General features: G+C 38.4%; 1 protein-coding gene across 5 annotated transcripts in view; it reads left to right on the top strand.

Moving 5' to 3' along the window:
* The window catches only part of ARHGEF7 (Rho guanine nucleotide exchange factor 7), a 129,066-nt gene that overhangs the window by 67,141 nt on the left and 37,792 nt on the right, over window positions 1-24,133 (top strand). For 4 of the 5 annotated variants that reach the window (XM_076360892.1, XM_076360895.1, XM_076360912.1 and 1 more), the window contains 4 exons: window positions 530-618; window positions 7,357-7,451; window positions 7,735-7,830; window positions 16,100-16,222. In XM_076360892.1, the coding sequence (XP_076217007.1) occupies window positions 530-618; window positions 7,357-7,451; window positions 7,735-7,830; window positions 16,100-16,222 (403 nt within the window). Of the gene's footprint in view, window positions 1-529; window positions 619-4,807; window positions 4,887-7,356; window positions 7,452-7,734; window positions 7,831-16,099; window positions 16,223-24,133 lie in introns of those variants that run through there. The other variant, XM_076360920.1, reaches the window with a different exon arrangement.

The raw sequence follows: 24,133 nt of genomic DNA, 5'->3' as shown, positions 1-24,133 counted from the left end.
GTAGGCATCTGGTAAGTCACTCCACTACTTGTACAGTGTTTTGATTCTCTATTTCAACCAGACTGAGTGTAATGTCCCACCTCTGGTATGTTCAGCCTTTGATTGGTCACTTGCTTTTACCGAGTTCATTAAATTGATACTAAAACTTAATATGACTTTTGTTTGAAAGTGCGTGTAGTGTTTGGAAATGCCTGGTCTTTTTTTTTTTTTTTTAATTGCAGTCTGTGACAATGTTTTGTTTTTAAAAAATAACTTTGGAAAAGCTGATTTTATTAATTGACTTTCTGGTTCCAGGAAAAAGAATGGGAGTTTTTCTACTTGCCTTCATTGAGGCTAGAGTTTCACTCATTGTGAACATGTGAACCATTTTGATTCTTTACCAATAATTTCAAGCACAAGTATGTACGTTTCTCAGTGAAGCACTATTTTCACTGTATCTTATGATAAATATTTTAAAACAGTTTGTTTGACCTCTAGTGTTGAGCTATAAAATTGCACCCCATTGACACAAAACTATCTTACATTTCAGAAAAACCGGTCTCCCCCAAATCAGGTACATTGAAGAGTCCACCTAAAGGCTTTGATACGTCTGCAATTAACAAAAGCTATTACAATGTGGTAAGTGATCCTTTTTCCTGCATGTGAGCTGTTATATACAGTAGAATGTCATTTAGCTAAATGTTCTTATCTGCACAAAAAATTTGGCAGTCTCGTCAGAGCCTTAGTGCCAAAACTAGATAGGGGTTTTAGTGAATTCTTATATAAGCAAGATCATTATTAGTTTAATAGAGTATCACACATGCAGATTCTTAAGTGTGATGCAAAATTATAGTCTAAAGTAAGTGAATAATAGACATTTCCGTAATGTATTATACTCATTTTATTTGCTTTGCTAGTTGTTAATTTCCCTTTTCTCCCCTGTCCCCCAAATATGCAATCAGTCTTCCCCAATCTCTGTGAATTAATGAAACTGCTGTGTTAAAATGATTAGGAATATTTTTGTCCTTTTTGTTGAACAAGAGATTGAACATTTTGAATGAATTTGCCTCCTTTGTATTCATGCTTATAAATCAACTCGGTTATTAACTTCGGGAACCTCTCCCTTACACTGATGGATAGATTTCACAGCAAAAGCGGTAGAGCCAGAGTCAGCCTTTAACGCACCCCCAGGAATTCTTGACCTAGTAGTCAGACCTCTTTAGTAGATGCATGTAAGAAGCATACCAAACTCTGGCTTTAAACGTGTTGTTGTAACCATTTTGAGAATCCTTTATTTAATAACAATAGATACATTGGGAAGCAAAAAGCATCTTACTGTTTTTGTTAACCACTGCTCCCTGCTGGTGTAAAACCAAAACACAAGGTTTCTTTCTCTCTTCTTTGAAGCAACTGCCATTGTTTTTCATTTTATTTGTAAGTTTTTAGCAGGGATCATAAAGTGTCGTTTTATGCTTTCATCTTTTGCGGTTGTGGCATGAATAACACCAGCCACCTGGAAGAACAGAGCAGTTTTGCATATAGTCCCCTAATTGAAAACAATGAAGCAACCTCCTGCTCCTCTCCTCCCCCTGGCTTGCCTGGTGCCTCTGCCGGTAGCCGTAATTCCATGGTAAAGGGAGGGCTGCAATTCTTTGGCTATTGTATCCCACACCTGCTAGTCACAGTGGAAAGGACCTGTGCAGGCACACCTTCCTTCAGACTGCAGGAAGTAATGATCTTGCTGTGGTAGATCCAGCAACAAAATATTGAACAGTTTTACTTTTTATTTTTGTTTTTCACTGTATCTCTTTATAGTAATTTTTTTTTTCCCAAAGTTGCTGTAGTGTGTAGTAGCAAATATGTCTTCTCTATTGTTTTGGTGTTAAAACCTGTGTTTTTCAATACAATTAAATGGAAGTGAAGGTAGGAAAGAGGATTTAGTTCCTTCACTAGGCAGAATACTGTTCTTACTTAAGTTTAATCTATATCTATGTTGAATTTTTAATCAAAATAAATTGGCAGCTCTCTTGAACACCAGTCCTTTAGATTTGGGTTGGTTTTGGTGTTATGTTTTTTTTCAATTTTAAAGGCAGTGCTAAAAACATGCCTCATATATAATCTTATTTTATTATTTCTCTGATAGATCTTAATATGACGAAAAGTAGGAGTTGCAGCTGTTTAATTTGGGCTTAACTAAAACTCCAGTTTGACTGTGTCCAAAATGAATTGAATCTTGTGGTTGCGTATTTTACTTTTAAGAGTAATACAGACCATTTTTGGGGGTGATATTTACTTCCTATTATTTTCACTGAAGTACACTGTGTACTTGGATTTGTGTAAAACCATAGTTAAGTTATGGCCTAAGTTATAAAGTTATAAAAGGCCATACCATTTTGAAATATCACCTTTGGCTTGTGTGCTTTTTATAATTGTTCCCTGGATAACCTATTATCATAATCATGGAGACTGAAGCTACTATATACTTTGGGAAACAGCCACAGCTGGCTTTTAAAATAGTTTAATTTAAAAAAAAAAAAGGTGAAACTGGTGACCATCATACCTGCTCTTGGAATTAGGTTATTTTTCATCTCACTCAGGTGCAACTTCTTGGTGCACTAAACTGATGTAATAAGATTTCCGCTGTTTTGACTGCTAGCTTTTTATTAACTGTTGATGATGTATTGTGGGAGGCAGGGGGGGGCGGAAATGACCAGTTCATAATAGTGTATATATAGTAAATTAGAGCACTGGCCCTAGAGTGCTGTTTTTAAGTCTGTCTGCAGTGAATTGGATAATTGTCTTGTTTGCCACACTGTGGAAAAAGGTGAAATTACTCCCACTTTATTTTTAAGCTCACCATTTTATTATTTTTGTTTAAAGAGTGAGAGGCTATGCTGTAGCATGCACTTTGTTTCAGAGAAGTAAGATTTTACTGTTGTGCTTAAAACCTAAATTGGACTAGCAAGCAACTAGATTTTCTTGAAAAATACTAAGTGCTTCCAATGGCAATATAACTGTAAAAATAATTTAATAATTATTAAAAATAATTATTTTATATGTAGATAAGACAAAATAGTGAACCCATTCACTGCAGTTTAACCTGTGAGTTGAGTTTTTGTTCTGTCTTAATATGTAAGCTGTAGACATGGGACTTCCCTGTGCTAGAAGCCTATGCACTCATAACAAAATTGAGCCCATACTAAGGTAAAAACAGAACAGCTCCAAATAAACCTTTGGCAACTGGTAGCTAAAAGGACGTAGCCCGAGTTAAAGAGTAAGCATTAAAATCTGTGTTAAAGGCTCTCTTGACAGCCAAGCATGATTTGAGGCTGGTACTCTGGGACTGCTTGCTATTTTTATGTTGTGGCTATCTTCCACCATACGAGTATGTGCTGAGAGCCTGTAAACCTCATGATTATTTATTGCTGTTTTTCCTAGGGAAGGGTTTGTGCAGGTGCAGATAGCACCTGTGGGTACATTCGTCAGACTGAGGACAAAATCAAAGGACAGTTCAGAGGAAGTTCAGAAAGTGGTAGGAGAAGCTCTGCTAATCTCCCTTTCTGGGAGAAGGGCTGGGATAAGCTAAGAGAAGGGTGCTAAATGTAAAGAAGAGACTGCTTTCACCACTTTCCTCTGTTCTTCACCCCCTTGTAAACGTGTTCTTTAGTTTTATGGATACACAGAGCTCCATCTGAAGTTCATAACACAAATCACATACCTTCTAGTCTCAACATGCTTTATTAGCTGCACCTTGCACTAGGTGTTGCTGAGAAGACAGAGCACATTTGGTTTATGCTTACATTTTGCCTGGCTCAGGAATGCAGGTTAGTAGAGAATGACTAGTGCTACAAGGACTTGTCCTCCATAAAATGGTACAAGTCTACAGCAGTGTGTAATATGAACCAGACTCGTGATCAAGCACGAAGCATTTTTCATGTAGAAGTAATTTAGTAACCTGTTACTGAAGAAGCAGGCATATTATTGCAGGTTATTCCCTGAAGAGAGAGCAGGCATTACTCTGAGTTTTATTTTTACTTGTTAATCCCTTGAGAATTTAAAACTTTGTCTCCAAAACAAAATTAGGTTATCTCCACTTACAGGACAATTGCCTTGAGATTAAGTAGCTGTTCTAAAAGCAGGTAAAGAAATGGGGAACTTTCTCCATAGTATGAGTATTTGGATGATCTCATTTTTCATTTAAGTGTTTGAGAAGTGATGGAAAATAAGCACTCCTTTTGAGGCCACACTTTTGAAGTTGGGTCAAGAGTTTGTGTTTACTGAAGTTCATAAAAGTTTTTGAGGACCCTTGAGATATGGTATACTTGTGTGGTGCTTTACGTTGCCCCTCTCGAGGGCCTGTTTTAAGGGGTTCATCTCTCAGATTCTCGTGACTGGGAAAATTAGACATCTCTCAGATTCTCGTGACTGGGAAAATTAGACATTGATCACCATTTTGCTGAAGTACGTGATATTTCAGTTGAGTGCCATACTACTCCCATAAAACGGGGAATGTGCTACAGGATCATGCCCGAGTGTAGCTGTCAAATCTGCCTTTTCTTCCTCTGATTTGGAAGGCGATCAGCTTCATGTAGGTCATTTAAAATCCATTTTTGGGTGGTGGTTTTTGCCTTAGGGAGATGGCTGGGGTTTTGCGTGGCAGAATTGTTAACCATGCTTGAATTTTCCATGCCGTGTGATTGAGAGAGCTTGTGCTGTATGAGCTCAGTTGTCTGTGCCTGCCATTCATCAGTGTTACGGATTGCAAAAGCTGCCGCTTCAATGCTGCTCTTTTGGTACCCGGTCTTATCTGTGCAAATGTTGTGATGGAGTTGTGGAAACAAGGTCTTCGAGGTCTCATGGGGTCTTGCAGCAGCCAGAACGCGCAGAAAGCAGGAAAGGGAAGAAAGGTGATTATTAGCGCATGCGGGCAAGATGTGGATATGAGGAATGTAAGGGTGCTCTGGTGCCAAAATACTGAGTTGCAGTACTACTTATCGCTTCAAAGCACAGTCCAAGCATTTAACCCTCACAGCTTCTCAGTGAGGTAGGTAAGTCAGGCTGGAAGGATGTGAGATTTCACAGAACTGATGTTTTAGAGCTATGTAAGCAAGATTATTCTTTTTAAAAGATATTCAAAGTAAAAGAATGTTGTACGCAGTGGAAACTGTACTTGGGGGGGAAAAAAAAAGAAATAGATTTAATGTGTTTTGGGAAGTGTTTAAAACTGTGTATATCTAAAATATTGTGTAACACTGAACTACTAGAGTAACATAAAGCAGTGTAAGTGTATCTGGTACTCTAGGTAGCATAGTTTTATTTACAGTTGCATTTACTTTCCTTTTTTCAGTAATGTATCAGGTTGCTAATTCTAGTTTTTAAGCTTCCCCATTCTTTTTTTTTTTTCTTCCTCCTTTAAGTCTTTTTCCTCCAATCCCATACTCTCCGTATTGCAAAGAAAATCTTCAAATAAAAATCCAAACCAGCACAGGAAAATAATGGAGTTGTGTCCAACGTGAAACTACTTTTACTTCAAGCTTTTCAGACAGCTGTTTATAGCAAAGAATGGAAGTACTCATCAAGAAAATGGAGAGTGGTTCAGCCTTTCAAGATCACTAGCGAATTTGTTGATTTTTATTTTTGAATGTCCTTTAATGCTGTTCAGTGCTTCATCAGGACACTGTGTGTTTGTCCTTGGCTTTCAGTCTCCTTTTCCCTGCTAATGGCTGTGTAATTACTTTGGGCTGGGAGATTTTTGTAGGAAGAGCAATACTGGAAAAGGTTGGTCTTGGATTTAGTTTTGAACCTCATAGATCCCAAGTACTTTTACATTTCCATTTTAACAATTGACTGACTTTGTTTTATAGATGTGTAAGAGAATGGGGTTTAATTAGTGCTATGATCGGTGGAAATTTTTTCTTTTTTTTTTTTTTTCCTCTGGTCTAAGTGGTCAAAAAACCCTTCGCTTTTTAAAAATTTGTGTGCCCATGTTGTACTTTATGCTGTGGTTTCCTAGTTAGTAGCCATAACTTTCCCTGTGACATTCTTCTGTCATAGTGTTTAGCAGAGAACGGAGACATTTTAATCTTCAGTTCAGGATTCAGATTTCCAACAAAAGAATGAACTCAAAAGTGGTCCCTCTCTCTCCCCCCCCAAATGAATAGAAGCATTCAAGGAATAAGCAGAATCAATGACACCAATGAAAGGAACAGTGAATTCTTCATTGACATACCGAGCTATTTAAAGTTATTTCATCAGGTTTGCATTTAGGAATGAATGGCTTTTTTTAATTCCTAAGAAAGAGTATTGACTACAACAGTGAATAATGCACTCAATTACAGTCGTTACTATAAATGCTGAAATGAGATATTACTGTAGGCTTGACAAATATGGCATGTAGCAAAATGAGAAGGTTTGTGGTGTGGCTTATGACCAGTGAATAGCAAAAAGTTTTCAAAGCTCAGCTGTGTTCATTGAACTACATTTAATTCTGATGATCCTCTTGCTAAATCATTAACTTTTTGGAGACAAAAAATAATTCACCTGCTAGAAGCACCGTAGAACTTGATGTGAAAATACATTGGAGGATATCCTAAAGCAGATTCCTAGGAGATGTCCCAAATATATACAAGAAAGCATTTTACTGGGAGTATTCCAATTGTTTGACTTACGTTCAGCCAAAAAACAAGCATGTGCTGTATTTTATAAATTCTTGGCTTTGCATCAGAATCTGTTGTAATTTTCTCATGGTAGTGTACATTACTGCACTCCCAGTGGAAGGTTAGGCAGCCCCGTTTTAAAATGAATGCAATAATGCTAATCATATCGCTAAGTAAAGTTGTCAATTACTTGACATTTATAAATCTGTTAACATTCAGACCTTCTAGATAGAGCAGCGCATCTGAATAAGTAAACACTTTGCTAGCAAGATTAGTTGTAATGTCTTGTAATTGAGATGGCGAAAACAACACTAATTGTTCATTTCTCTTACAACTTCTATTGTGCTTTACCAACCTCTGATGATCTTTGGCTGTTCTGAAGTATATAGGAGGAATAATTACCCCTAGCTTTGGAAGAACACTCTGTATAGCTCTCAAATTTTACAGTAAAAGTTTTTTAAGTTTTTTACCACTTTTTTTTTTGTATGTGGCTAAAGGATGGCTCATATTGTGTGTGTGTGGTGGGTTTTTTTCCCTGTGAATTTCATAGATGTATAGTATTCAATGCTTTCTTGCTGACGTTTAAATTTTTAATGTAGGAACACTCATTTAAATTTTCCTAGTGCTAAGTAAATTTTAGTATGCTTTAAAACTGGTATTGATTTGAGCATTTTGAAGTATATCTTAAAAAATACTAATTAGCAACTGTCATTTATTGTAGGTGCTACAAAATATATTAGAAACAGAAAATGAATATGCTAAGGAGCTACAAACAATGCTTTCAAACTACCTGCGACCATTACAAGCCAGTGAAAAGTATGTGAGTTTGTTTTGTTTTTAAATTAAGTTTGAGATCTCTCGTGTATTGGGGAGGGTTTACATGGTCAAAACTTCAACTTCAATTCAACGTGTATTTTCTTGTGTGGACTGTGAGATTTTGAGGCAGAGCTTGCTTGTATGCAGTTTGTTTGCTGACTAAAGCAGCCTGGTCTTTGATCTAAGAACCAGTAAGCATTTTCTGTTAAGGTTGTAGGTTTTATTAAAGCACAATTAGTCAATAACTGCAAACCTAAACACCTTTTATTTACTTTGGCTCCAGGTTAAACTCAGCAAATACTTCATACTTAATGGGAAACCTAGAAGAAATAAGTTCTTTCCAGCAAATGCTTGTACAGTCTTTAGAAGAATGCACCAAGTAAGTACTATGCATACCAGATACTGTAAAATTCTAACAAGCAAATATTTTTTATTATTTTACTTGTGTATGTTGTTTGTGGTAATTTTTGTTCCTCTCACTCTAAGGATAGTTGCTACAGCAGTACAGTAATAGATGTTTGGATAATGCATTGATTGCTTGCGCAGATAGATATTGGCCCTAGGATGTGCTTGCAGAGGTAGGAATTCTGACGTAGTTTGGAAACAATTTATGAATTTCCATGATGCAATTGCGTACCAGTGGGGAGGTGGTGTTTTTTGTTTTGGAAGCATGAATTTTAAGTCTTTTCTTAAACTAAGAGAAAGACTGAAGGGAGCTTTTGTTGTGATGGAACAGTGGAGGAGGGGGTAAGTGACTTCGATGAAGGATGCTGTATGAGAACGCTTGTGCTTAGTATTCTTCTGTCCTAAACAATGGTGGTCGTCAAAATGTGCTGTGAGAGGCGTGCAGGATAGGCAGAAAGAGCAGTCTGAATTAAAAAAATAAATAGCCTCAATGCCTGTACTGTACCATATAGGAAGCATGAAGCACAGGAAGAAGGGGATGAAGACACCTGTGCTCCTTCCATAGGTTAGGCTGAAGTGGTAGCTGGATATTTTTCAGCTTGTACCTCAGCACTTGGGGGTTTAAGAAGGAAGGTGACCATGTCACATTTGAATTGTCCTAACACTTGTCTAGTGTTGAAACTCCACTGAGAGTGTAGTTCCTGTTCCTAACCTCAGTTGTGTCCTTTTCCTTGCCTGTGTTCTGGTTTTGTCTGACCACATGGTGAGCTAAGGCAACTTGCTAATCCACATTTGCTTGTTTTCAGCCAAGTTAGTAATTTGAACTGCTACTGAGGGCTTAGACAAGTTTCATTCTGCTGGGAGTACTTGGCTGTGAGGAGGATTGAATGTCTTGGGTGGAGGAGAAAATACCTCCTTTGGCAGCAGTGATCTTTAGATCAGCTCAATGTGTCTTCTTTTGACCTCTTCCTCCTCTTTTCCTCTGAGCTGCCCTGTGTGAAGAGGACGCTTTGTCTTGACAAAGTATAAGTTGCGTCTCCACTAGGCAGTAATGTGTGTCTGGGTCTGTTGCTGAATTTGGATCCCATGTCCTCCTACCACCTGGCTTCTTTCCCTCTCTTCTGCCTCTAGACAACGTAGACTGGAGAGAATGGGAAGGAGGACGGTGTAGTTTGGATGACTATTCAGCAGTGGGATGGAAACGTACTTGAAATGGTCTTTCTTCCACACTGTGTTTGAGAAAGAAGGATATTCTTTCTGGCAAGTTAGGCTTGATCAGTTAGGTGTCTAAATCCCTGAGAAAGACTGTTTGTTCACATACTTAAATGTTTCCTTTCTTTTCTTGTCACTGCGCTTTGTTGTCTCACTCTTTTGTTACCATGATTTTGCTTCTGTGAATCAGAAGTTAGGGAAATGAAGTACCTTGCATGAACAGACTGTCATCTTTTAAAACTCTTGATTAAGGTGGTCTTAAAAACAAGAGTGGAAGAGCATATGCCTTTAAACAAATATTAATGCAAGCTGTGTTTTAACTTTGGTATGTAGATTAATGTGATATCATAATGTAGCTTGAAGCTCAGAAAGCTTATTTAGAATTCCTTCCTTGATTTAAACTCTATTAGAGCACCTTCTCATAATGTCCTTTATTTCTTCTTCCTGGTAAGTGAAATATTGCTGCGTAATACATTAGGAACATACTGGATGCTAGTAGGTGGGCAGAGGAAATGATGCCCCAGGATTACTGAAGGGTTACTGCAAATGTGTTGTGTTATTTTCTTTTCATAAATATGCTGGTCATGCCAAGTTGTATTTTCAGTTTAATTTTCATTATAGCATATTGACTTCAGCATCCAGCTTCCTCCTGTTTTGAATCTAATCCATCATAATTCCTATCGTGTAGAAGAATACTTGCCCTGCTGCCTTGTTTTTTGTCGTTTTGCCGTGGTTTTTTTTGCTGGTGAACTTGTTTTGTAAACTCAGTAGCTCCTGGGCCAAAAATAGGTTTATCGTCTTGGCAGAGAGATTATAGTTCCATCATTCAGGCACTTCATATTGCAGCATCTGGTGTCATGTTTTTTCTAACTTGACATGTCAGAATGACCAAATGCCAGTTGTAGTGCCACCAGCCTACATTGCTTGACAAATTCCTGTTCTTGGGCATGAGAGTTGAATGTTTTTTGAATTCCACACCCCACTCGAGTCAGTTTCTCATTTGAGTCTTCTCTTAACAAATCCTGGCAGGTACTTCAGTGACAGAAATTTTCTGGTGCTTTTCTTCTTGCCTGCACCACATTGGCTTGTTTAATTCTCATGTTGTTAAATGTGGTTTGGTGTGGTGTTTTTTTTTTTTTTTCCCCCCAGAACACATAATGTTGTAGGGGCTTTTTTGTGTGTTTTGGGGCAAGGAATTGTTTGGGGATGTGATTTCGTTTTGATTGTGTGCCACCCTCCCACCCCGACCCCAATCTTAAAGCTCTTCTGGTGCATTGCTGAAGGTTTGTCCTCTTTGAACTTGTCCAGGTTGGCCTCTGTTGCAGTATCACTGTGGTGCTCCTGTGGGCTGCTCCATCTGTCACAGGCCTGGGAACGCTTCTTGTCTGCCTGCCTGCATGCTGGGCACCATCAGAGGGATTTGTCTGGGGTTACTTCTACCTTTGTGACTTCCCTGCTTTATTTACCAAACAAAAGTGGTGTATGAAAGGAGTCTAACTAGCACTGAGTGAGAACCTTCTGGCTGATCTGCTTCAGAAGTGTGTTTTTTGACTGATCAAGTGCACTTTGTTTTGATGGATGGAAAAGAGCTATAACTGACAAGGCAGAGAGATGCTGCCGGAGTCTTCAGTTGCAAAAGTGACTGAACAGAGCAAGAGCACTCCGTGCTCTGCTCTCTTGAAGACAGAAAGTGGTCCGGTGGTCTAGGCCTCTTTAGAGATCCGTGATCCAGTGCCAAAGCTCAGTTCTGCAGTGGTTCACACAGCAGAGGAGTCTCTGAATGAAGAAAGTCAGTGTCCGTCAGGTGATCTCTGTGCTGATGTAAATGATCTGTATTGGAAGTATTGCTCTTTAGGTGTTTTTGTAGCAGGAGATTGAACAGATGTCTCCTACTCCAAAAAAAAATTCTTCCATTCACCTGGGAATAGAATTTGTCAGTCTGGCTGTACTTCTCAGTGGGGGGGGACGTGACACACAGGCTGGCTGGTGACACCAGCTTGCATGGACTGCTTAGGTATAATCTCCTCTGTAGCAAATTGAAGGCATTGGCTGTCTTTTAGGTAGTATCACAGGCTTATCTTCCTGCCCCATAGTAGCCATAGCTGGGTTTTGCCCTTTCTTTCCCTCATGTCCCTGCTCTTGCAGTCACAGTAACTGTGTTGTTTTTCTTTATCTTGTTCTGTGTTTGAGTGCAAGCAGATACTTCATGTTCTGGGATGATCCTGGAGTGGAATGGGAGTTAAAAAAGAAAAAAAAGAGGGGGAGGCCAGGGTGTGAGAGGGACATTGCTTAAATGTAATCCAAAACTAATCAGTGTTTCAGGTTTGGTTTTGGAGTGCAGATACAAATTAAGTCTGTTAAAGGTTTATCCCAGTATTGTCACTTGCTTTTGGTTATTGTGAGTACCGACAGAAATAAGGCTAACAATGTTAAGTGAATTTGAACACAGTGTCTTCAGATTGCCTGAAACAAACATGCATATTAATTGGTGTCTGAGAGGTGAGGCAGACAGACAAATAGTGAGAGGTATGGTTGTGAAGAGAGCATTGAAAATTAGACTGATGGATTTTGAATAAGTTGAGTAGTGCTTCCATTTGTGCAAACAGTAGCTCAGAAAGCTGCGAAGTGTCCCCCTTATTTCAGTAACCTTGTTAACTGTGAAGCCTCTGGAGATAACATCTAATCTTGTGTTTCTTTGCAAACTGCATCCCTTGTAGTCATTAATCACAATTATCCCTTAATAATTTTTGCAGACATTGACTTGTCCTGGGTCTTCCCTGCTACTGGCTTTTAACTTCAGGACATTTCTGTACTGACCTCCTGCAAACATAGCAAACTTATCATTGATGCTCCAGCTCCTTCGAGAGGCTGAGAGAGGGGCAGGAAATTCTGCTGTTTATCTTTCTGTGGAAGGAGATGAGGAAGAGCAGAAAATGCCATCCAGATAATTGAAAGTTTCCAGTTTGTGGCAGGTTCTGCAGGGGGGTGTGGGTGTGTGTGTATATATATGGACATAGATTGCTGCATGACACTCCTATGGTAACCACACAGTTAAGGGAAACTTAGGGACATCTGATCTTTTCCTTGCAAAAAGAAAACATACGATGCTGATTACATCTTGTTATCTACTTTTCTTTTAAAATTGCCTCTGTTAGTCTGTGTTTAAATTTGTCTGGATTCATCGCAGTTTCCACAGCCTTTCTCAGAATGTTTTAATGTCTATTGACCCCAAAACTAAGACAGATTTCTTCAGAACACGCAGGACATAATTAGATATTCTGTAATGTCACTCTTTCTCTGTCAGCTGCCAGTCAAGCTTTAGTCCAGTTCTGATTGCTGGTTTTGATCGGAATCTTAAAGTAAGTTTGAGCAACAAGGTATTTTCTTTCTTTTCTCAAATTATCATGCAATGGGAACCCATTTTAAGTCTGGAGAAACAGAACTGATGGCTATCGGATGTAACTCCAACAAGCAGATAATCTGTTAGGTAGTTTAGCTGTAGTCGTATGATGATGCCTCTAGCATGTGTACAACAGCAGAGGCTTTGTTACGGTTCTCTAATTCTGTAAATGAAATTAAAACGCATCTTTGGCCTTTTTATAACTGAAGTTATTTTCATGTTTATTTTTATATAAAATTATTTATATTTATTATATTTTATATATAATTGTATTATAATTATTATAATTTATGTTTTATATTATTTATATTATATAATTTATAATTATTAATTATAATTTATTTTATATATTTTTTCATTTTTATATATAAAAATATTTATATGTGATTCCTTTTTAATTAAAAGTATTGAATATGAGAAGAATATTGGGATGGCAACTTCAGAATAAACTAACATCATGCTTTTTACTGAACACATTAATTACTAAAAGGTTTATATGATGTGGTGATAGGCTTTAAATTGTTTTTTCAGCAGTTAAAGGAGATATAGGTAATTTATTAATTGTTCCTCTAAAAATAGTAGAACACTTGCAACTAATGCATGAATTAGAGAAGTCAAAGGGGATGAGTTGCCACCCCCTCATAAAGTCTGTTAATTATCTTAATTCAACAAAGAATGTGCAGTATAAAGTTGCAATGCATGTGCAACATGTAAAAGAGAATAATGTCAGTCTTTCATTCTGCTAAAAGAACAGCAGACTGAGAAGACGCAGATGTCTGCTTGGTGCAAACAGCCATAATTCACTCTCCCCCTCCCACCACTACAGTATGAAAAGACAATTTAACCATTTTCAGCAGCTGTTTATTGGGGCCTCTTACTATTTAATACTGAGTTATGTCTTCAGAGTTTGAGACTTTTGCTGCATCTATTACTTGAAGAACGTATTATTAGCTCATGCTTAGATTTATTAAAGGGGACCAGCTGCTAGGCAGGAAATGCTGCTTGGAAGGCTGTAAGCATAGCATTCCCTCAGTATGCTGGGGAATGCCCCCGGTTTTCCCCTAAATACCTGCAAAAGCAGCCACTCTATTGATTTCAGAATTTAAACTTTTATTGTCTGCATCTTTATTTCTCTTTCAAGAAAATATGGGTCCTAGCCTTTAATGTAAGGAGCGCTGATAATGTGATCAGAGTGTATCTGGCATGATGTGCTAGCTGGGGATTCAGCTGTCATTTTTCTGAGTATCTATAATGAACGTTGCTTTCAAATGAGGAAGCGTGTTTCCCCCGCCTCGCCTTTTGAATGTCTGTACGGTCAATTTTGACTTCATATTGGGTAGGTCTTCCCACACTTAACACAGTTCAGAGGGACAGAACAGTTTAGTAGGAGACAGACTTATTGTTTTGAAATTTTGGGGGAATATTTCTTGGGATGAACTTTGAATTTTAACTACTATGAGCAAACCTAAGGAGTGGGACAAGATGACTGTGTTTGAGCAGGATGGGACCGTTCCCTGCCTGGAGGAGCGGCTGCCCTGGAAAGCTGAATGGTTCTTTTCTACTGACATTCACTGGAGCATCTCTCACTTTTTCAGAGGGAATATGCTAAATATTGATATTTAGAGACTATTGATATTTAAAGACTTTATGCACATGTTCAGGACAATTACAGAAAATCTGGACTCTTAAAAAAAATTTTTTTTAATACAAACAGTATTCTTCCAGAGAGAATTGTTGGAACTAACGTTAGCATGAAAACCTTTGACTGTGGTAAGAGTATGTCTGTTGAGTACTTAATGAGGATTCATCTAGCTTTAGAGCAGTGTGAAATACTGGTTTTAAGAGTAGTTAAATGGATGATAAAACAACAAAATCCACTGTATGTCTCGTCTTGCAAACAGGCTGAAGCAAAGACTCGGCATGTTTATGTTAGGAGATGCAGCCTTTATGCAAGGGGAGGAAATGTATGGAGAAATTGAAACATTTCATCTCCTTGCACATGTTGTACAATGGGTTTAGACAAGGTGTCAGGGCCAAGCTTGTAGTCTAGGACTGATGAAAACTTAGTGTCCGATCTTCTGGTTCGCTTCAGTGTGGGTTATACAGTCAGCTATTGGCCATACAACCTGATGCTGAAGAGGCTTAGTCTTTCAAGTGGGAGTTGCTCTCTAGAAAATAATAGGGTTTCATCCCTTCTGACACCCTTACGATATCATTCACTCGTTTGTCCAATTTATTCTTTCCCACATAGGAAGCAATCTAGTATGGATATTTTTGAGTGTTCTCAGAATGGTGATATGGTAGCAGTAAGGAAGCATGGCTGGTTAGAGTATATGCTGCTTCCCATCAGTTTGTGTTTAACTTGAAAATTATTTTAGATTTTAAAAAGTATGTGAGTGTGCTTTTATTTGCATCTGAAGTATGCAGCTTAAGGAGATACTAAGAATAAGACTGGAAGAGTTGCATTTTTCTTTTTCTTTTTTTTTCCCCCCTGCTTATGCAGATGCAAAATCAGAAGTCAGACTTTTACTTTCTGCTGACTGTACCAGTTCTAAGCTGGTGCCACACAGCCAATTGCAGATATTTATACTCCAGATATTTTCTTACTGCGATTTGAGATGATGGTTTTTGCTAAAACCTTTTCGAAAGTACACCGTGTATATTCACATTATCTTTCTTCATATCCTGTTCTCCCTTATTTATGTGAATAAATGTGTGTATATTCCTCTGACAAACCTGATCAAAACTGATTAGGTTCACCAAGACTGTGTGAAAGTAAGCTTTTCTTCTAGATACTGTTTCTCTTGCCGAGTCATCTTTTTTTGCCAAAGTCACTGAGGCTGCTGTTATTTAAGCACCATTTTATGCTAGACAAAATAAGCTCTTCTGAACAGAATTGTGAAGTTTTCCTTCACTGCTTAGTAAATGTGGTGCTTTCAAGCATGAAAGATGAAGAAAGTATGAGTCACAGAAAGTATTTCTGTACTGATGGTGGTAAAGCAGCACTCTTGCCCTGGTTACAAATCAACATAAAAGTGCTTTATGGTCCTTAAAAAGCAATATGAGTGACAATTGTGTAAAAACAGCCTGCTGCTGCACTGTAACTGGTTTCTATTTGTGCTATCAGAGCTTAATATGGTACTTAGGCTTAAAATATTCATTAAAAGATCCATCACCTCTGCTGGTGTAGGGTAGAGAGGGAGAGAATCCTGTTGCTACTCCGTCCAGTTTTTAAGTGCTGAAATACTGCTTTTAAGATTTGGCATGGCATCTATAAGTGGATAGTAAACTGTTCTAACAGATAGGTATGTTGACTGAAATTCTTGAAAAATTTTGCTGAATGACCATCTTACAGGTATGTACCGTATTCTGCCTATACTGTGGTGGTATAATCAGGCCTGACATTTACAGGGTTGAAGCTGTAAAGAAGGAAGAGAAAGGTGTTGGTTGCTGGTCAGTGACCATAGAAATCTATTTGTTGCTTTTATTAAAAAAAAACAACAAACAAAACACCACAACAAAACAAAAACAAACAAAACCCCCCCCAGTATATACTGCTTTTCCAGGCTTTAATTTATTTCTGTGTCTGGTTGGTATTACGCTAATTTCATCTTTATTACTCTGTTTTTAGGTTGCCTGAAGCTCAGCAGAGGGTTGGAGGATGTTTTCTAAATTTGATGCCACAAATGAAAAGCTTATACCTTGCATACTGTGCCAACCATCCATCAGCAGTAAATGTTCTCACAGAACACAGGTACGTTTACTTTGTGGTCTTTTCAGTCTGATACAAAAAAGTGCATAAAATACACTTGTGTTGTAAAGCTGTGATGTCTCTTTTGATACGCATTTGGTATGGTAGAGCTTGTTTAAGAAAAAAAAATAGTGTGTATATATATATATTTTTTTTTCCCCAAAAAAGACAAAAAAACCCACACTGCAAAGCTGTTCCATGTGATCAGGACCAGCTTGTCACTTTTGGCAGTATGAGAAAATACTCTCAAATAGTTGATAACATTTAAAGAATGCATGCTGGACTCTGAGTATGTAAAACAAAGTGTACTGATTGTCATCTTTGTTTAAAAAAATCTCGAGATCAAAACAATTTTGTGGAATTATGGCATAATTGACATGATTACTAGTAGACAGTTGGTGAATTGTAACTTGGCCCTGTAAAAGCCTGTACATTTGTATGTACTTAACTTTATAATGGTATACCCCTTAGCTTTACTTTTGAGTGATATGAGTGCGAGCTTTTCAAGTTTACAAAATCAGTATTTCCTGCGTGTAAGTAGTAGGATGCTGAGTTAACTTGATGAAGGTTGCTCAGCTTTGGGACTGACCTTGAATTTGCATAGAAGATGCCCTGTATCACCTTGAAGGAAGAGAGTCGAGGCCAGAATTTGATTTAAAGAAGTATGCTTTCACAAGCTTGTCCTATGTATTCTCCTGATGAGCATGTGCTGCAGCAGCTGTTAGTTTGGGGCTATTTATGTTTGCTTGTGGTGCAGGACGGAACCATGGCCTTCTCTTGAAGGTTAGACATAAGACAAACCCTAGCAGGTTATCTGTTCTTTCGGTGTCGTGTCCCCGTCCCCCGTGTCCCGTCCCCCCCCCTTTTTTTTTTGTTTTGTTGTGATGGACCAAAGTGAACGTATTTTGAATATTCTTAACTCTTCCTAAACAAAGAGGAGCATAATTGAGTTGTTTTCTATAGTGTTAACCTTCTTCCAAGAACTCGCATTTTGTTTTAACAGCAACAATATGTGGCAGACTTGTGAGCTTTACTCGTAACAGTATAAATAAAAAAACCTTCTAGCTACCAAATACTATGAACTATCACTTACGTTAATAAGACATGCAGCTATGTTCCAACCCCACTTTGAAAAATCAAGCTGCAAATGCACATTGCAATTTAGGCAGGAAGAAAGTATTTTTTTTGTCAGAATCAATGATGAATTAAAATTAAACAAGACAAAACATGTTTAAAACCCCCTAATGAAACCCCTTAGTATTTGTTTTCTTTTAAATGGCCTACTTCTAGTAGTACCATCTACTTTCTGTAAATGGTAAAATATTTAGGTGATCCACATTTATGTTTTTTTTAATACTCTCAGGCTTAGATTTTTTTGTTTGTTTGTGTCTTTAACAACCCCATGCAGCGCTACAGGCTTGGGGAAGAGTGGCTGGAAAGCTGCCCAGCAGAGAAGGACCTGGGGGTGTTGGTTGACAGCCGGCTGAACATGAGCCGGCAGTGTGCCCAGGCGGCCAAGAAGGCCAATGGCATCCTGGCCTGTATCAGAAATAGCGTGGCCAGTAGGAGTAGGGAAGTGATCGTGCCCCTGTACTCGGCACTGGTGAGGCCGCACCTCGAATACTGTGTTCAGTTTTGGGCCCCTCACTACAAGAAGGACGTTGAGGTGCTGGAGCGTGTCCAGAGAAGGGCAACGAGGCTGGTGAGGGGTCTGGAGAACAAGTCTTCTGAGGAGCGGCTGAGGGAACTGGGGTTGTTTAGCCTGGAGAAGAGGAGGCTGAGGGGAGACCTCATCGCTCTCTACAACTACCTGAAAGGAGGTTGTAGCGAGGTGGGTGTCGGTCTCTTCTCCCAAGTAACTAGTGATAGGACGAGAGGAAATGGCCTCAAGTTGCGCTAGGGGAGGTTTAGATTGGATGTAAGGAAAAATTTCTTTACTGAAAGAGTGGTGAAACATTGGAACAGGCTGCCCAGGGAAGTGGTGGAGTCCCCATCCCTGGAGGTATTTAAAAGACGTGTAGATGAGGCGCTTAGGGACATGGTTTAGTGGGCATGGTGGTGTTGGGTTGACGGTTGGACTCGATGATCTTAGAGGTCTTTTCCAACCTCAATGATTCTATGATTCTATGATTTATGCTCTTTCCATAGAGAGGTCTGGGATTTAATCTATAGATGGAAGATGACAAGTGATAGCAAAGTGATCATCTACATTTCTTAAGTTTTGGAGATATTTGTAAAGGATTATCCTAACTTTCAGAACTCTTGGAAAACAGAGGGAATAGCCATGTTTGAGAAACCATGCTAGAAATGCGAGGAAGGAAAGCCATTTGTTCTGCAGATGGAGAAGGGTAGCATTTCTTCTCTTCTGTGTTGCTTTGGGCATAGGTTGTCCTAAGAAAAATTCAGCTTCTGATCTGTAAAGTCAGCTTGATATCAAATCCGTGTGGAGTCAATGTAAGTATTATAGAGCAGTTAAGTAATTTGGATGTGGAAGTAGGTTCAAAGCAATTGTATTGTTTGTAAGAGATAGCTCGAGGGGAGGTAAGTTGTGAGAAAGGGCTTTCTGTTTAATGCTATTGTGTTGCCAGGCATGAGTCAACAGAAGTGAATGCTGGGTTGTTTTTTTTTTTTAATTACCCCTATTTTATTATTCTAAGCCCTTCATTTTTGTTGAACACCAGTGCTGTAGGTAGCAAGTGGCTTGACTAAAAATTCTGCTTGCAACAGCTGCCATGAAGAAATCAGAAGGTTGCTTTAAGCAGTTCTGAACCTCTTCCTCTCAGAATGCCAGAAAGCTTTTAATTACATTGCTTTAAAGGTAGGGGGGGAAAAAAACTTTTCTGCTAAGAATAACAGACTGAAGGCATGAAGAAAAGAATACTCAGAACTATCTCCTTGTCTATTTAGTCGAGATGTTTTTATTGTGTAAAAGCATCCCTAGTGAACCTTAATGTAAAATTTACTGTGAGGTTTGAGGATAGTCATGATTGTAATAATAATGAAACAGCTACACTGCAGTGAATACTAGATTAATATTGAACTGGAATTTTTCAGAGATGTCAGACTGAGGTTTAAGACTTTTAAGAAACAGTGACGATTTGTTGGCTGGTTTTGCAGTATAGTTTTAGCAGAGGGCCCAAAAGCATTATATGTGTGTTAATACCAGCAAAAATATGGCAGAGAAACAGATATTTGCTGAATTCTTGGATTTGAATTCATGTTTGTAACAACTGTGCTATTCAGTAGCATTTTAGAGAGGAAAAAGGAATGGTCTGGAGCAGCTTGATTTGGAACATAAATTCTTACTGTCTACAGCAGATTATTTCTTGCCATGAACTCTGCGCACTTCATAAACTGGACACATATGTATTAACTGTGCTTCCCAAAGCCTTTCTACAAAAAAAACTAGCAGATAATTTTAAGTCAGATTCTTGCATTGCAGAATTAGTATTTTCTGTAGTTTAAGTTCACTTGCTTTTGGTGGGAACCATACCAACAAAAAAGAAACAAAAAAATCTCCTAGATAATTGCTCTAGGTGAAACTTCAGAAACTCTACCTCTGTTTTGTTTTTTTATTCTATAAAATACATTAGTTTTATTCTTGTGTTTTTGCTGTCACTGACTAAAAACAACTTAAAGGAAATTTGCTATAATTTTTAAGCATTAACTGTATTGTTTCTTTAACCAGTTGGATCATTGTAACATCAAAATTGTAAGCAATCATCTGGTTTGATGGAATATTACACGTATGAGGTTTTTATATGTCATTTTCTGAAGTATCAAGCATGTTCTTCAAGCAGTGTTGTAATACCTGTTAAAATGTTACTGACACCTGGTAAAGGCTCTGTGTGTGTATGCATATCTTTAGGTAAAACCTGATGATATTAAGTTACTGGGAATTATTTTGGACTTCTAGTCAAAAGCTTCTTTTTTTGAATAGCATTTTTGTGAGGTCGATTCTAGATAGCAGGACTTGGGATGGGGCTGGAGATGTAAAAGGGGCATTCAGCTGGAATGTGACTGTCTTTTTTTTCTTTTTTTTTCTTCTTTTTTTTAAATGCCATTCAGTATGAATGCCAGCCTGTGTTTCCTCTCTCTTCTTCGTCATTTGCTTCTTGATCATATGTAGCAGCAACATGGGGGCTTTTATTCAATTAGTACAAAATAAGGGTGTGTGTGCATATATTCATATATATGTGTGTTTATATAAATACACAGTTGGGGGTGAAGGGGTTAATTATATTAATAAGAGATTTTTCATGTTCAAATCTTCAAAGCCGCAAACATCTTTCATTTCCTTAAGTTAATTATTAATAGTCAAACTATTGAAATTAATATCATTAGAGACCTGAGTGTATATAAATATGCAGAAATGGAAATAAAACCTAATACAGCCCATACAGCAGTTCAGGTTCCAGAGCTGCATGTTTCTGAGGTTGTATTTGCCTCTGATAATCACAACAACAACAACAATCTTTCTATTAAGTTTGGGAGCAGATTCTCTTCTTGGTTCCAGTTGTAGCACTAAGTTTTATCCAGGTGTTAGAGTTGGTACTCAACATAGTTTCTCCGATTTCATACAGTCTTGAAATTTGGTAGGTACTTTTTGTCTCAGGAATTGTTTCAGAGCCATTGCATATTTTTTCCAGAATTAAAATTCTTTCTGTGTAATGAATCAAGAATTTTTAAGAATTGTCATTTTTCCTTTGGTCTGTCATCGTGTCTTGTAATTGTGTCTTAAGCCACTGGCTAGAGCTGAAGGGGTGGAGCTGGTCAGGTACAGCTGAGTGGTGGCTCTTGCAGAGATCAGTGTTTTGCATGTCTCCACCACTGCCTCTTACCTTGTTCTCTTTGTTTCCTTCTCTCATCGGGGCTATAGTGCCGCTGTACGTGATCCCTACGTTATTTACATTATTCTGTAACAGTCGTACCTCTTTGGCTGCATTGTATGAGGTTTCAGTTTCTAATATGCCTTAGTTTTTCTTGAGAATCCCAGTTCAAGTCCAAGGGTAGGTGTTATTTTTGGAGAGAATTTTGCTAGCTGGTGAGAGCAGGACTGCCTCGAGGGCATAGTGTTTAGTCAAAGTAGCATTGATGCTGTGTGTGCTTCTGATCATAGACATATGCTTGCCTTCCAGTAAGAGAAGAAACAGGATGAGCAACCTAAGGCATGAAAGAATGACTTTCCCTCAAATAAATTAAAAAACCCAGTTGGATACAAAGTACAGAAATGGATAATTGCAGTGGAGTAAGGAGTCCCAGGAACATGAGATGTTACCTACCTGGGGAAGATCACAAGCCACAAAGTTCAGTGCGAGGGGAAACTCCAGCAAAGAAAAAGGAGGCAGAAGCTAGGACTTGGGACTTTGTGGACTGCATCCAAAATCACAAGAGGAAAGATATTTGAGTATAGAACTCACTGAAGGGTGGATAACATAATGGAAAAAAGAGTCTAACAGGCCCCACTGATCAGTGGACATAAAACTCTTCTGAAGAAGTATGGAGAGCACAGACCCAATGTAATCAGCATTAAGTATGTAATTATTGGGGGGGGCAGGTTTTTAAGCTTTTTTTACTTTGTTTAAACAGCACCATGTTTATTTTAAAACAAAATGGAAGAAAAACGTTTCCAAAATTTTTTAATTTGATGAAAGGGCAGCCAAAAATTAGTAATACACGCCTGCTTTTTTTAATTTTGCAAAGTGGCAAGTGTCGAGCCAGTTCTCAGCTGGAAGAAAGCTATTCACAAATCTTTGCTTGTTCAAACATTAATTTTGCTAGATTCTCCTGTTCTCTTAGATAACACGTCCAAAGCATATTCTACACTTGCATCACAGACCTAGCAGTCTGGATAAAATTTGTGGAGCTGAAACATCACAATTACTCCGAGTAACTGGAGCGAGGAATACAGATCAGCTTGAGTCAGAAAACTCTTTGTGCCTCCCCCACTTTGGTGCATCCCTGAGCCTGCAAGTGTGCAGGCTGATGTCATACGCCAAGCAACAGTCCCCGGGAGAGGAGCTTGACTGGGAAGTTTAGCACTAGGAAATTAAAAGCTGCGGTTGAGGGGTTGCTGAGCCAAGCTGTGCCACAACGCTCTCAAAATGCGGTGCCTGTGTGCAGTCCTCAGACCCCTCAGCAGTGATAGCTCGTGCTCCATCTATTACAAGCAGAGACCTGCTTCAGAAGTGTAAGTTGTAATTTTAAACGTGTACGTTTTAGTTCCTGGATGTGCTTTCCTCGAGTTTAAATGGCTTTTTTCTTTTTCTGCCTTCTGCTACAGTAGGCACATCTGAACTTGTTTTCTTCCCTCCCCCCAGTCTGATTTGCAGCTTTTGAGGCAGCTGTACTAAGGAAGATTTGAATATATTAATAGGGCTTAAAGACACTTTTCATGGTGACCTTTAAAATATCTCAAGCTGTGAACTAACTCTAGTTTGGAATGGGGAGAACTCTTCAGCACGAGATTTCAGGATAAGTGAAGCACAGCACTTTTGTATGCTTCTCTGCATTTTATTCAGTAAAATGACGCAAGTAGTGAATTCAAATCTCAGCTGTCTCTTTCTGAAAAGCTACTTATTTAAGCAGTTGTGACTAAGTTGATGATTTCACTGTTTAAAAGTTTGTCCTGTTCAGCTAAATGATACCTTTTCAAAAATGCACTGCTTAGCTGTGGGCCAGAGTTTTATTTAGCATATACTGCCTAAGAGAGTGTGGTACTTGCAGGCATCCATTGAAATTGTGACATGAAAGAGCCATTGTCTTTGGCAAAGCAGCTGTGCTCTTAAGCTAACAACACTGACTGTTAAGCTGCTATTAATTAAAAAACGGTTGTGAACTGTTGTCATATTCAAACAATATTTTAACTCACCCATATTTTATTGAAAGTAAACCTTTCCATTATGTTCTATATTGTATTTGTCCTTTGTGAATAAATGAAGGATGCTCACTTTAAGCTTTGAGCTAAAGGAACATCCATTTTGCCAGATACTTTATGTCCATGAAGCTGCAGAGGTAGCAGGTTGGTTTAGCATGAGTAGACTGCTAATGGGGTCTGCATGATGGAACTGCTCAGACAAAATTTTGGGTACTATTGTATTAAAAGTGTGTGTGTCGGGGGGGGGGTGTTCATACTAGAGTTTGAACGAGCGGGCATGTCAAAACTTGTCAGAGGGAAGCACAGAAGCGTATGAAAGAAAACATTGTCCTCTTGGGAATGTTGGGAGGAAAACTATGTCATTCAGTTTTAATTACACCTATTAGCACTGCTTGGTGTAAAACGCTTCCTGATGATGGCATTGCTAAACGTGTTTTTCAGGACTTTGTGTGCATTTCGAGTGAGCTGAGGTTAAAACTTGTTCTGTAGGTTCCTATACTGTGATTAAGTAAAAAGGAGGTGATAAACAATCAAGTATCTTGTGTCGAAGAGCAGTGAATGGCCTGGAAACTGCTGCAACATTGCGTAACCACACAGTGTGTTTTAGTTAAAGGAACTGCAGAGTAGACAGCGAAAACAAGATAATATCAGGTTTCCAAGTAGTCGATTTTAATTCAGGCTACAGTGAGTTTTTTCCTGTTTTCTGGCACGTCTGTTTCGTAGTACCAAAGTCGGGAAGAAATGGAACAGTGATAATGAAAATTAGAAATGTGAATGTGGGTGAAATGGCAACCAATGTTTCTCCTACTGTAGAGGCATTAAATAAAAAAAAAAAAGGCAAAAAAAAAAAAGCATTGTGTTAATGGATAGCTCAGCAAATACCATTTATATAATGCATTTGTCTGTACCCAGCAGCATGGAGATAGCCGAAATAATTAGGAATGAGGATTTTTGCGTCTTTGCAATTTAAAGGCAAAAAGCAGTGCTGTTCAGAACAATGTTAAATTGAATGGCCTGTGGTATTTGCAATTGGCACG

This window comes from Aptenodytes patagonicus, chromosome 1 (genome assembly GCF_965638725.1).
Source record: "Aptenodytes patagonicus chromosome 1, bAptPat1.pri.cur, whole genome shotgun sequence".
Taxonomy (NCBI): domain Eukaryota; kingdom Metazoa; phylum Chordata; class Aves; order Sphenisciformes; family Spheniscidae; genus Aptenodytes; species Aptenodytes patagonicus.
Note: the sequence above shows the minus strand (reverse complement) of the source record. Positions and strands in the feature narration are given on the sequence as shown.